The sequence below is a fragment of the Heptranchias perlo genome, unplaced genomic scaffold (assembly GCF_035084215.1).
Source record: "Heptranchias perlo isolate sHepPer1 unplaced genomic scaffold, sHepPer1.hap1 HAP1_SCAFFOLD_122, whole genome shotgun sequence".
NCBI classification, from domain to species: Eukaryota; Metazoa; Chordata; class Chondrichthyes; order Hexanchiformes; family Hexanchidae; genus Heptranchias; species Heptranchias perlo.
The window spans coordinates 950039-964491 of record NW_027138451.1 but is presented as its reverse complement, the minus strand read 5'-3'; the positions used below and the strand labels follow the sequence as shown (position 1 = coordinate 964491).

Sequence of the window (14453 nt, the reverse complement as noted above, 5' to 3'; positions counted from 1 at the left end):
AGATCTGGGGGTATATGTGGACAAATCTTTGAAGGTGGCAGAATAAGTTGAGAACGCGTTTAGAAAAGCATACAGGATCCTGGCCTTTATAAATAGAGGCATAGAGTACAACAGCAAGGAAGTTATATTCAACCTTTATAAAACACTGGGTCGGCCACAGCTGGAACATTGTATCCAATCCTGGGCACTGCGCTTAGTGAAGGATGTGAAGGCCTTAGAAAGGGTACAAAAAAAATACTGGAATGGTTCGAGGGATGAGGGAATTCAGTTACGTGGATGGAGTGGAGAATCTGGGGTTGTTCTCCTTCGAACAGAGAAGGCTGAGAGGAGATTGTATGTGTTCAAAATCATGAAGGTTTCAGATAAAGTAAATGAAGAGAAATTGTTCCCATTGGCGGAAGGGTCACGAACCAGAGGACACAGATTTAAGGTGATTGGCATATGAACCAAAGGTGACATGAGGAAAAACATTTTTTACACCGCGATTATTTATGATCTGGAATGTCCTCTCTGAAAGTGTGGTGGAAGCAAATTCAATCATGGCTTTCAAAAAGGAATTGGATAAATATCTGATGGGAAAAAATGCAGGGTTACGAGGAAAGAGCAGGGGAATTGGACTAAATGGATTGCTCTTACAAAGAGCAGGCACGGGCACGAAGGGCCGAATGGCCTACTTCCGAGCTGTAACCAATCTATGAGTCTATGATTCTGTATCTACAAACGACAACTACTTGCATTTATATAGCATATTTAACATAGTAAAACGGCCCAAGTCGCATCACAGGAACATTATCAAGCACAGTTTGACACTGAGCCACATAAGGAGGCATTAGGACAGTTAACTAAAAGTTGGTCAAAGAGGTAGATTTTAAGGAACGTCTTAAAGAAGGAGACAGATGTAGAGAGGCGGAGTGGTTTAGGAAGCAAATTCCAGAGCTTAAGGCCTAGGCAGCTGAAGGCACGGCCACCAATGGTGGAGTGATGAAAATCGGGAATGCACATGAGGCAAGAATCGGAGGAGTGCAGAGTTGTCGGGGGGTGGGGTGATGTAGGGCTGGAGGAGGATACAGGGATAAGGAGTGGCGAGGCACTTGAAGGATTTTAACACAAGGATGGGAAATATAAATTCGTGGCGTTGCCGGACCATTAGCCAATGTGCTTCATACTTCTTCACATTAAACGGCATCTGTCACCTGTCAATCCATTCCAGTCCAAACCATCAATGTCTTCCTGAACTAATTTGAATTTTCGTTACTGGTTGTCAAAACTCCCATATATACGGATCAGAGATGTGCGCCCAGCACTGGCCGGTAGGATAATCACTTCCACCCCTCCTCCATTGGAACACAGTTACATGGGAACATAAGAACAAAGGGACATGGGAAAAGGTGGACACAGGAACAAGAGGAGACCATTCAACTCCTCGAGCCTGTTTCGTTCAATTGGATCACGGCTGATCTGAATCTTAATTCCATCCACCCGTAGATGTTCCATAACTCATAATACCCGTGCCTAACAAAAGTCGATAAATCTCAGTTGTGGAACTTAAAATGGATCCCCAGCCTTAACAGCTTTGCCGGGCGAGAGTTCCAGATTTACACTGCCCTTTCTATGAAGAAGTTCTATCTGACTTCAACCCTGAATGGCCCGGCTCTAATTTTAAGGTTATTCCCATTGTTCTGCACTCCCCCACCAGAGGAAACAATTCCTCTCTATCATCTTGACCGTTTCAATTCGATCACCCCTTGATCTACTACTCTCAAAAGAATGAAAGCCATGTAAACAAATCCTCGGATCGACCCTTCTTTTGTCCAAAATGAATGACCTCACACTTAATTGTTTTGAGGTCCATCTGCCATAGTTTTGCCGACTCACTTAATCTACACATGTCCCTTGTAATGTTCTGCTCCCGTGTACACGACTTGCTATGTCATCAATCCTTGTGTCATTTGCTAACTTGGATAAATGGCTCTCCATTGTGTTATCCATGTCAATAATAAATATAATGAATAGTTGATGCCCCAGCGCAGATCCTTGTGGGTTCAGGTGTTGGGGAAGGGGATCAGGGTGTGGGGAACTGCTTCAAGGGTGAGAAGGGGATGGGAAGGATTCAGATGGTGGAAAAGAGGTTCAGGGGTTTGGGAAGGGATCAGGAATTCATGGGCTGGGGGAGGGTTTTATTGAGTGGAAAGTTGTTCAGGGGGATGGGAAGGTTTCGGGAGGATTGGAAATGTTTCAGGAGTGGGGCAGAGATTCAGAGAGACGGAATGATATTGGGGAGTGGGAAGGGGTTCAGGGGATGGGAAGGGGTTCAAGAGATGGTGAGGAGTTGGGGAAGGTGCTCAGGTGGTTGGAATCATATCAGCGGGTAGAAAAGGGTTGAGGGGATGGGAAGGGGTTTAGGGGAGGAGAAGCGGTTGAGAGCGGTATCGAGAATGGGTTCATGGGGTTGAAAAGTGGTTCAGGGGATGGGAAGGGGTTCATTGTGAGTGTAAGGAATTCAGAGTGTGGGAAGGGCTTCAGGGGATGGGAAGCTGTTCAGGGAATTCGTTCAGTGTTTGGGGAGGTGCTTGAGGGAGTGGGAAGGGGTTGATGGGGTGGGGATTTTTTTTAGGTGGTTGGAAGGAGCCGACGGGCGATCCTGGTTGCCTCCCGGTGTTTGAATCCCAATTCCAGCTCCTTTCGGTGTCGGTCCCCGTTGGAGAGTGGCGGTTTCGCCGATTTCACCAGCTGGTTGGGCGGATGCGACAATGGCGACCCGGCCTTCCCGCAATGCAGCGCGGCGGAGACAAGCCCCCATCGTCCGACAGCTCTGGCTGCGCTGCACTCTGGAAGATGGCGCCACCTGATCACGTGATTACTCATCGGGTCACTCGGGTGCGGGGCAGTCGGCGGAGCACAGCTGGGCCCAGCAGCGGACACGTTGAGCTGGCATCGACGTGGCGAGGTCACTTCTGGGTAAGGACAAAATGTCGGATGCGGAGTGGGCGGGGCATCAGCGTTGGAGGCGACCACCTTGGGTCGTCATTGTCTTACGCGGTGAGGTCACTTCCTGTGAGACGCACCGAGGCCAGAGCCCCTGTCCCCTCCCCTGTCTGAAAACCTCCATTGTGCTCAATATCTGGGACGACGCTTTCTTTCTCTCACAGGAGGGGATGAAGAATAATTTTAAAGAGCTTAAAATGGGCTTAAAAGGGGAATAATTTTATAAACGGGGTTAAGAAGATGGTCAAAAGGGGTTAAATAAATTACTGGGTGAAAGGGTGTTAAAGAGGTTAAAAGAGTTCTAAATAAGTTAAAAGGGGGTTAAAGTTTCAATAGGGCGTTGGTGGTAAAAATGTGGTTTTAGAGGTTAAAAGTTTTAAAAAGTGTAGTTACAAGCGGTTTGAAGAGGTTAAATAGTTAACAGTGGGTTAAAGAGGGTTTAAAAAGGGTTTGAAAAGGGTTTAGGAGAGATATTGTAAGCTCAGTGAGAAAGAGATGGGTTTAAAAAGGAACCACAGTGGGAGAGTTTCGAGAAAGACAGTCTCTCCAAAAAATGGGTTTAAGAAGGGGTGCAAAATGGCTTCAATAGTAGGGTTTAAAAATTAGGTTTCAAAGGGACTAAAAAGGGTTTAATGACGTTTCAAATGACAATTTGAAGTGGATTTTAAAAGGGGGGATAAAATTGGTATAAAAAGGAGGTATCAAAAGGAGGTTTAAAAATAGAGTTCACGGGGCCAATTGAACCGGGTCTTATTTGCGATTCTATAAATTAATTCTGGACCAGTGTGCGATGCTAATTTTCTCTCATGCTCTGTCTGAGATTGTGTCACATCTTTGCTCTGTTTCTGTTTAATTCTCTCCCCCTCTGTCTCTCTCCGAACCTCTCTCTCACCTGCCCCACTCTATTTCTCACCACTTCTTTCACTGTGTGTTTCTCTCCCGCTGACTTTTGTTCGCTCTTTCCCCTGATTCTTTGCTGAGTTGGGACAGCCCTCTCCTGGTCCATTCCCATCTATCCAGTCGGAGTCAGAGAATCACCTGCGACAGGTTCTCTTCCCGCTCCTGCATCTTTACCTCTGGAATCCCCCAATGATCTCTCCTTGGCCCCCACCTATTTCTCCTCTGCATGCTGACCCTCGCCGAGATCATCCGAAAACACAACGGCAGGTTCCAGACGGCCTGTGGCGATCCAGCGCTTGTCGGGACGTCGCTTTTTGATTTTTCGATGCACGCTGTTCCTATCATTGTGAACTCGGCTTCACCTAGCGCTGTTCACACATTAATATTGGACGTGAGCTCGGATTAGACCGTCGTGAGACAGGTTAGTTTCACACTACTGATGACGTGCTGTTGCAATAGTAATCCTGCTCAGTACGGGAGGAACCAGTTCAATCTGCTGACGAGACCCAGCTCCCAATCCCCACCACCTCTCTCAACCACTTCACGGCCTCTGATTTGTTAGGCTGCTTTTCCGTCATCCATTATTAGATGAACAGAAATTCCCTCCAATTAAACGTTGGGAATACCGAAGCCATTGTCTTCGGTCCCTGCCACTAACTCCATTCCCGAGACACTGACTCCTTCCCTCTCCCTGGCCAATGTGTGAGGCTGAACCACACCGTTCACAACCTTAACGCCCTATTTGACTGTGAGATGAACTTGTGACCCCATATCCTCTCCATCACCAAGACCGCCTACTTCTGCCTCTGTAACATCGCCCGTCTCCACCCCTGTCTCAGCTCATCTGCTGCTGAAACTCTCATCCATGCCTTTGTTCCTCCAGACTCAACTACTTCAATGCTCTCCCGGCCGTCCTCCAACCTTGTCCCCTCTGCAAACTTGAGCTCATCCAAAACTCTGCTGCCGTAATTCTCACTCGAATCAAGTCCCGTTCTCCCATCACCCCTCTGTGTTCGCTGACCGACATTCGCTCCCGGTCCAGCAACGCCTCGATTTTAAAATTTTCATCCTTGTCTTCAAATCCATTTACGGCCTCGCCCCACCTTATCTCTGTAACCTCCACCAGCCCGACAACCCTTCGAGATCTCTGCGCCCCTCCAATTCTGGCCTCTTTCCTTTCCCCGATTTTCATCGCCCCACCACTGGCGGCCATGCCTTCAGCTGCCTGACCTCTGAAGTGCCCTCGCAAATCCTCTCAGCCTCTCAAACTTCCTTTCCCCGTTTAAAACGCTCCTTAAAGCCGACCTCTTTACCGATGCTTTTGGTCACTTGTGCTCATATTTCCTTCGGCGGCTCGGTGTCAAATTTTGTTTGATAATCGCTCCTGCGAAACGCCCTGAGACGTTTTACTCCGTTAAAGGCGCTGTATCATTGGGAGTTATTGTTGTTAATATTCACCTCTGTCCCTGTCAGGGTCTTAATATTCCTGAGATCAGTGGGAGTGTTTTGCAGTTTCCAGGGTGTCTCCGGCGGTGGGCTATGAAGCACAGAGTGTCTCAGTGAGAGTGTTATTATTAACCTCTGTAATCTATCGGTGTGTTAATATTCACGAGTCATTGGGAGTATGTTATTGTTTGCAGGAAGTCTCTGCCAGTGTTGTGTTTGGTACAGGGTGTCTGTTCATCAACGGTAATATTTACAGGTTGGTTCTGTCAATGTGTTATCACATCCTGGGGGTCTCTGGGAGTGATTCGTTGCTGACAGGAAGTGCCTGGCAATGTATTAGTGTGGAAAGATGTCAGTATTTTAGTGCTTGCTGCGTGTATCTGTGAGACTTGTTAATGTTTACAGGGTGTTTCCTTGATTCTGTTGATGTTTACAGTGTTTCTGACAGTCTGTTAATGTTTACAGTGTATTTGTGTGAGTCTGTTAAAGTTTACAGTGTTTCTGTAATTATATTAACATTTACAGTGACTTTCTGTGAGTATGTTATTATTTGTAACCTGTTTCTGTGAATCTGTTCATGTTTACAGGGAGTTTCCGTGAGTGTGTTAATGCTTAAAGGGTCTTTCTCTGCGACTGTTAATGTTTACAGGATGTTTCCGTGAGATAGTTAATATTTGTATGATGTTTCTGTGAAACTGTTAATGTTTACAGGTGGTTTCTGTGAGTCTGTTTAATATTTACAGGGTGTTTCTGTGAGACTATTAATTTTTACAGTTGGTTTCTGTAAATGTTAATTTTTACAGGTGGATTCTGTGAATGTTAATGTTTACAGGGTGTTTCTGTGAGACGGTTTTTATTTATAGGTCTATCCTGTACGATTGCTAATCTTTACAGCATGTTTCCTTGAGTCTGTTAATGTTTACCGGGTGTTTGTTGACTGTGTAAATGGTAACTTGTTGTCCATTTAAGTTTGCAAATATTCAAAGGGCTCTTCTGTCATGTTACTGAACATTTAATTGATAATTTCTTTCAATAATTTAAAACATCTTCCAACGAATTGCCAGTCACACAAAGTCTCTACAGGAAGCAGTAGTGAAATTCCCGGCCCCACTCAAGAGCCACCGCAGGGACCTCAGAGTTTGTGATCGTCCCCAAACCTCCATTCAAATTGGGAACCATTTTGGACTGGTTCAGTGTCATAGCCGATTGACCCCAATATCTCGATATCACAGACCCCTGGGGCGGAGCGGGTCGGACAGAATATGAAACAGGATTGAGTTCTGATGCTGGGATTCCTCCTGTTCTTCTCATCATTTAATGCTTTTTACAATTAGAGAAAAGGGATATTTCAGCATATTCTTCAACTGCTCTCTGAATTTAGTCTGGGTCACAGCATAAATACAAGTGTTTGTGCAGCAACTCAGGAGCTGGAGCATGAATCCCAGTTCCATTAGAAGGGCAGGCGGAATTGCATTCCGACCTGTGAATCCCAACACCCGTATCCATATAGAATAGAACATAAACAACGACCATAACAGAATGAAATTCCCCGAGATGACGAACAGTAAAATAATGGACTTCCTTCGATTCGTAATTTCTGGGTCACTGGGACTCTCTTCACTGCTGTGGTCCCGGAGTCTCCTGCGGGCTCTGTTGGCCACTACAATGTGTCTGACGATTAAAACATTGAGCAGCAGAATCAGAACAAATGCGACCCCCGGGGTTAGAATATAATGAAGGAGTTCGATGGCTCCCCACACCCGTGAAACAGCAATACGGATTTCGAGATCACAAAACCAGGGGACGTTGCGAAGATTATACGCACTCGATAACATAAAGTACCAGGTGGTGTTCTTTAAACAGCTCAGCACAGTCACTGTTCCCAGAACCACAGCCGCCGTTTTCTCGGTGCAATATTTAGTTTTCAGTTTCTGGCAACAAATGGCCACAAATCGATCAAAGGTGAAAGTGACGGTGAAATAGACAGAACAATCTGTCGCGGCATAAAGCAGGACGGCGTGGATATTACACACGGGGATGTCGTACAGGAAAAGAAATTGTTCGAAATAAACAATCGGAATCTGCCTCAATATCAGATCGATGATAACGACCAGTAGATCCGCCGCTGCCATGGCCACCAGGTAGCGAATGACACATTTGGAGAGACCGCACGTTCCCCGAGACAGGATCACAATCGTCACTAAGTTAACTGCAAGGAATGGAAATAAACGGGGAAATTATACATCAGGCTGGGAGCTAAAGCAGCAGTTTGATGGAGTTCGGGGTGAAATTTGCTGCTTTATTACTGCACCAGTGATGGACCTGATTATTATACTTGTGATACGGCTTTCTACTGGAGACAGAGTTTAAATATAATAATAGTGATTGGACTGGGGAATAGAGAAACAAACAGAGATTTCTGCTGGAATCAGGTGTGGATTGAGAAGTAAATAAAAGAAAGGGATTAAATTACACATGAAAGATAATAGGTTTCCAATGAATTCGATCCCCCTCTAAATATTGGTGGAGCCTTTGATCCACGTGTAAATATTAATACAATCCGTGGTTCCAAAGTAAATATTGTCATAACCTGTGGACCCACTTTTTAATCAAGGGATATGTGGAAAAAGCGGGAACAGGGGACTTAGTTGGACGATCAGCGGCGATTATTTTGAATGGCGGAGCAGGCCCGAAGGACCGAATGGCCGACTCTTGCTCCTATTTTCGATGTTTCTGTGTTTCTATGTACCGTCCCTTTATCTCTTGTAGGTAAGGCAACAGATTCTTGGCGCCCCTATAAACATTTGGGATATTCGTACAGTCTCCGGATCCCGTGTTAATGTGGTATAGTCCTTGAAACCCCTGAAAATTTGGTTCAGTCATTAATCCCCCATTAATGTTGATCTTTTCATTTAGTCTCCAGACCGTGTCAGTCCAGACAAGGGTCGGTGGACAGTGTCAGTATTTCATACAGTAAAAGAATCAGAGCACACAAGGGGGAAACTCGGCCCACCGTACCCGTGCCGGCTCTTTGAAAGAGTTATCCAGTTCCTCCCACTCCCCTGCCGTTTCCCGACAGCACTGAAAATGTTTCCTTTTCAAGTATATATCCAATTACCTTTTGAAAGCTACTGTTAAATCTTCTTCCACCACCTTTCAGACAATACATTCCAGATCATAACAACTCGCTGCATAAAAAAAAAAATCTCCTCATCTCCCACTGCTTCATTTGCCAATTATCTTAAATCCGTTCCTTTGGTTACCGACCCTCCTGCCAGTGGATACAGTTTCCACTTGTTTACTCTCTCAAAACCCCTCATTATTTCGAACATCTTTATTAAATCTCCCCACGGCTTGTTCTGCTCTAAATAAACAATCCCAGCTTCTCTAGTCTCTCCGTATAATGAAATCCTTTATTCCTGCTACCATTTTAGCAAATTACCTCTGCACTCTTTCTTTGACGAACTTTCTAAAGTATTGGGCACAATACTCCAGCTGAGGCCGAACGAAGCAGTGCCAGAGCGTGTACATATTCAGGCAGACGCCAGAATGCGTCAGTGTTTATGTGGGTGGGTGAGTCAATATTTACAGGGTGACAAGGGAGCGTGCCCATTCAGGCAATCCCCGAGTGCGTTGGTATGTATAGAGTCTATAACAATTAGTCAATGCGAACCTGGGACACAGGACCAGGAGTCGGCCATTCAGACGCTCGAGTCTGTTCACCATCCAATAAGATCATGGCTGATCGACATCTCAACTCCGTTCACCCCCCTTTTGATCCATATAATTTGTTAATAAACAAAAATCTATCGATTTCAGTCCAGAAAATGTGAATTGACCCAATACACACAGCCACTGGGGGAAGAGTGTTCAAGGTTTCCACGACCTGTTGTGTGAAAAAGGGCCTCCTGATTTCGCTCCTGAATGGAATATTTTGCACTCTTCTTTTGGATTCCACCAGAATAGAAAACATTTTGTCGGTATCCAGCCTATTCAATGCATTTATGACTTTAAACACGTCGATTAGATAACTTCACAGATTTTAAACTAAAGGGAATACTAAAATGTTTATGCATCCCACAAGTACTGACACGCACAAAGGAACTTCCATAGTGAGACTCACTTAGGAAAACCCCATAATTACTGACACACATATAGAAAGATCCAGCAAATACTGGCGCTCATTCAGAAATATCCGGTAAATACTGACAGTCAACCAGGGACATTCTTTATATACTGACAGTAACCTAGTAGTTTCCTGTAAATACTGACACTCGCCTAGGAACATTCTGTAAATACTGACACTCACTCAGGAACATCCTGTAAATCCTGACATCAACCCAGAAATATCCATTAAATACTGACACTCACTCGAGTATATCATCTGAACACTGACACTCACTCAGGAACAACCTATAAATACTGACACTCACTCAGGAACAACCTATAAATACTGACACTCACTCAGGAACATTCTGTAAATACTGACATGAACCCAGAAATATCCTTTAAATAATGACACTCACTCGGGTATATCCTCTGAACACTGACACTCACTCAGGAACAACCTATAAATACTGACACTCATTCAGGAACATGCTGTAAATACTGACACTCTCTCGGGAACATGCTGTAAATACTGACACTCACCCAGGATTATCTTTTAAATACTGACACTCAACCAGGAACAGCCTGTAATCAGTGACACTCACTCAGGAACAGCCTGTAAATGCTGACACTCTCTCAGGAACATCCCGTAAATACCGACACTGGCTCAGGAACATCTTGTAAATACTGACACTCGCTCAATAACATCCTGTTAATACTGAAACTATCCAAGGAACATCCTGTAAATACTGACACCCATTCAGGAACATCCTGTAAATACCGACACTGGCGAAGGAACATCCTGTAAATATTGACATTCACTAAGGAACATCCTCCAAATACGGACACCCTCACAGCTCCATACTGTAAATAGTGACGCTGAAAAATGTACTTCCTGTCGTTACTGACACTCACGCAGGTATATCCAGTGAATAATATCACTCGCCCAGGGACATGCTTTAAATACTGGCATTCATTCAGGATCATTGTTAAAATACTGACCTTTACGAAGGAACATCCTGTAAATATTGATACTCACTGGGGAACATCCTGTAAATCCTGGCACTCGCCTACGAACATCCTACGAATACTGTAACACATCTCGCAACATACTGTATATAGTGACATACTCCCAGACCCTGTGGAGACGCTGACATACTCCCAGAACCTGTGTATAGACTGACATACTCCCAGACCCTGTGTATATAGTGACATACTCCCAGAACCTGTGTATAGACTGACATACTCCCAGACCCTGTGTATATAGTGACATACTCCCAGAACCTGTGTATAGACTGACATACTCCCAGACCCTGTGTATAAAGTGACATACTCCCAGACCCTGTGTATATAATGACACACTTCCGATGCGATTTATTAATCGTGGCATTCTCCGAGGATTCTATGGCATCTCCGAGACGCTCCAAGTTTCTTAACTTGATTGTAAACATTCCTGGGGACGCCCTGAGAATCCCGTCTCCCTGTACGAACCCTATAAACGCTCTTCCACTCCCAAAGCATTCTGTATATAATGACAACTTCAATTACACTACCTGTGAATATTGTCACAATCCTAGGGATTATATATCAGGACCCTCTTAAAGCAACCTCATACTCAGGCTCCCGATCATACAGCTTCAATCCCAGCGAGCCATTTTGCATGAAATCTCACACCCAGAAGACGTGCGTAAATACATCTCCCATCCTCGAACCCCCATATCGTAATTGAGGCTCAGCACGAGACCCCGCAATTATATCTTCCATCACGGGAAACCCCATACAGATACACAGACTTACCAACAGACACCGCAATTACATTTTCTATCCCGGTAAACCACATATAGATATACAGACTTACCAGTGGACAATCGTAAGTGCATCTTTCGTCCCAGGAACCCAATATAGATATAAATACTTACCAGGAGACCCCGCAATTATATCGCCCTTCCCAGAAACACCATATCGATATAAATACTTACCAGGAGACCCCGCAATTATATCGCCCTTCCCAGAAACACCATATCGATATCAAGACTTACCAGGATACCCCGTACCATCCCAGAGGATCCATATAAATTATAGAGAATTGGCAGGAGTTCTCGTCATTCCATCTCCCATCCCGGAAAAATCATACAGTTAAACGGACTTGCCAGTATATCGTAAGTAAATCTCCCATTCCGCTACCCTGCATAGAAATAAAGACTTAGCAGGCGGCGCCTGTAATTACACAACCCATCCCAGAGACCGCTTAAAGATATAGAGACTTAAGACGAGTGCCCGTAATTACATCACCCATCCCGGAAATCCCATATCAATAAAAAGACTTAGCAGGAGACGCCTATAGTTACAACACCCATCTCTGAAACCCCAATGCGATATGAACACTTAGCAGGAGACGCCTGTAATTACATCAACCATCCCAGAAACCCCACACAGATATGCAGAATTAACAGCAGCACCCAGTAATTATATCTCACATTCCAGAAAACCCATATTGATAAAGAGACTTACTTGGAATCCACGTAATTACATCTCCCATCCCGGAAAACCCATACAGATATCGGGACAGAACAAGAATTCCTGTAATTATAATTCGCACGCCTGATACCCTATATAGATTTAGAGACTTCCAAGCAGACCAAGTTTCCATCCTGGAAACCCCATATAGATATAAATTCTTAGCAGACGAACTCTGAAATTACATCTCCCGTGGCAGAAACCCCATATAGATATGGAGACTGAAAAGATAGCCCAGAATGACACCTCCCATCCCGGATATATCGTGCAGATATAGAGACTTAGAAGGAGAACCCGTAATTTCCTTACATCCTGGAAACGGACATAGATATAGAGGTTTACGATGAGACCCCGTAATTACATCTCCGATCCTGAAAACACGTGCAGAGAAAAAGACTTCCCAGGAGATCCCGTAATTCCATCTCGCATCCTGGAAACACATGAAGGTATAGAGACTTACCAGGAGGCGGCGTAATTACATATCGCATCCTGGAAGCACATGAAGATTGAGAGACTGACCAGGAGACCCCGGAATTACATCTGGCATCCAGGAAACACATGTTGATATCGAGACTTACCAGGAGACCCCGTAATTCCATATCCTTCCCGGAGATCCCATATAGATAAAGAGACTTACCAGCAAGCATCGTAGTTACACCTTGCGTCCCGAATACCCCATATACTTATGCAGGCCTCGCAGGATCTCCAGGAGAAGTGAAGATGGGGCAGTCAATTACAAAACTAATAGCTGGATAAAGAGGCTTATCAACAGTGGCATAATCAGGAAGGAGCAGACAGTAAACGGGAAGAACAGTATTACAGTGAAACGCGTGTTATAGAATTAATAGCTGATACAGAACTTACCAGGGACACCAATAAAAGTGTGCAGGGGATAGTAATTTACAAGAACAGTAATGCAGTGAAACATGGCTTATAGAATTCAAAGCTGCATTTACGACATAGAGAATTACCAGGGACAGCAATAGAAGCGAGGAGGGGATGATAAATTGAAAGAACAGTAATACAGTGAAACATGGCTTATAGAATTAATAGCTGCATATAGGATATCGAGAATTAGCAGGGACACCAATAGAAGCGAGGAGGGAATTGTAAATGACAAGAATAATACAGTGAAACCTGTTTATAGAGTTAATAGCTGAATATAGAGACTAACCAGAAACACTAACAGCAGAAAGGAGGGGATGGTAAATTACAAGAAATGTAATACAGTGAAACGTGGTGTATAGAAATAATAGCTCGATATAGAACTCACCAGGAACACCAAAATCAGCGAACGGGAGGAAATAAATGAGAGGAATAGAAGTACAGTTAATCGTGGATTACAGAATCATTCGGTGGATATAGAGACTTAACAGGCGCAGCAACAACAGCAAGGAAGGGGAAGGAAATAAGAAGAACAGTAATACAGTTAAACATGGTTTAGGGAATTAACAACATAGAGTATTACCAGGGACACCTGCAACAGCGAGGATGAGATAGTAAATCTTTTGAATAATCAGAAGTGCCAAATATATCCGAATAGCTAATGTTAGTCTATCATAATTTGCAGAAAGATAATCAAACTCCCAGGAGAAACTCCTGCCCATTGTTGTAACATTCCAATCGATTGTAATCATATTCGGTTCCATTGTTGCAACATTCCAATCTATTGTCCTCAGATTCAGACGCTTTCTCCCACTCTGTGTCGAGCCGCTGCTCCCTGTTTTGGCCGGAGGTGGGACTTCCACTGACAGTATTGGATAACACATTGCCAGAAGCGCCTTATTTATAGCAGAGGGAAACTCTCCAGTGAAACAATTAGGGCCCGTGGAGGCTGACTTGAAGTACAGTCACTGAATAAACAGCTTCAGTTAACGCCTTTCAACCCAATACATTTTATATCACAACATATATTTATCCAAATATTTCACAGTTGTAAATCTAAAAGCCCAGTACATTATTTTGATAAATATTTGGAAGAACAGAAACTATGAAATCCGCAATCTGACAGCATCGGTGTGAAGCGAGAGCAGCTTCAATTACAGATTGCAGTTTATTTCTCAGCCTATTTTAAACAATGTATTTCAGTTCGTTTCTACCCAGTTCAAAAGGGTTGGGTTTAAACTGGGAGATAGAAACTGAATCATTTTATCAGTCAGCTTGAAGAACACCCTGCGAATATTGGTGTAATCTCTGGATACCCCGTCAATATTGGGAAGTCAATGGATTATCTTGGAAATATTGGTACAGTCTGTGAGTCTACCTTTAAGTATCGGTAAATTTTTGGATTGTACTGTATATATTCGCACAGTCTATGGGTTTCCCTGCAAATATTCCTACAGACAACGATAAAGGCTCTGGATAATTCTAAAATTATTGGGCCATCTCAAGATTTCCCATTATTATTGAAACATCTTTGGATACTCCCCATAAATATTGGCACCAACTCTGCATCATTCTCTAAACACTAACAGTTTCTGGATCCCATGTAAATATTA

General features: G+C 44.0%; 1 protein-coding gene across 1 annotated transcript; it reads right to left on the bottom strand.

The window, feature by feature from the left end:
* Positions 1-6641: 6641 nt before the first annotated feature.
* LOC137308159 (probable G-protein coupled receptor 139) lies at positions 6642-13604 on the bottom strand. The gene is made up of 2 exons (XM_067977044.1): positions 13424-13604; positions 6642-7540 (listed from the first exon to the last, which is right to left on the bottom strand). Exons 1-2 carry the CDS (start codon positions 13602-13604, stop codon positions 6642-6644), a joined length of 1080 nt encoding a protein of 359 aa, XP_067833145.1.
* Positions 13605-14453: the final 849 nt, after the last annotated feature.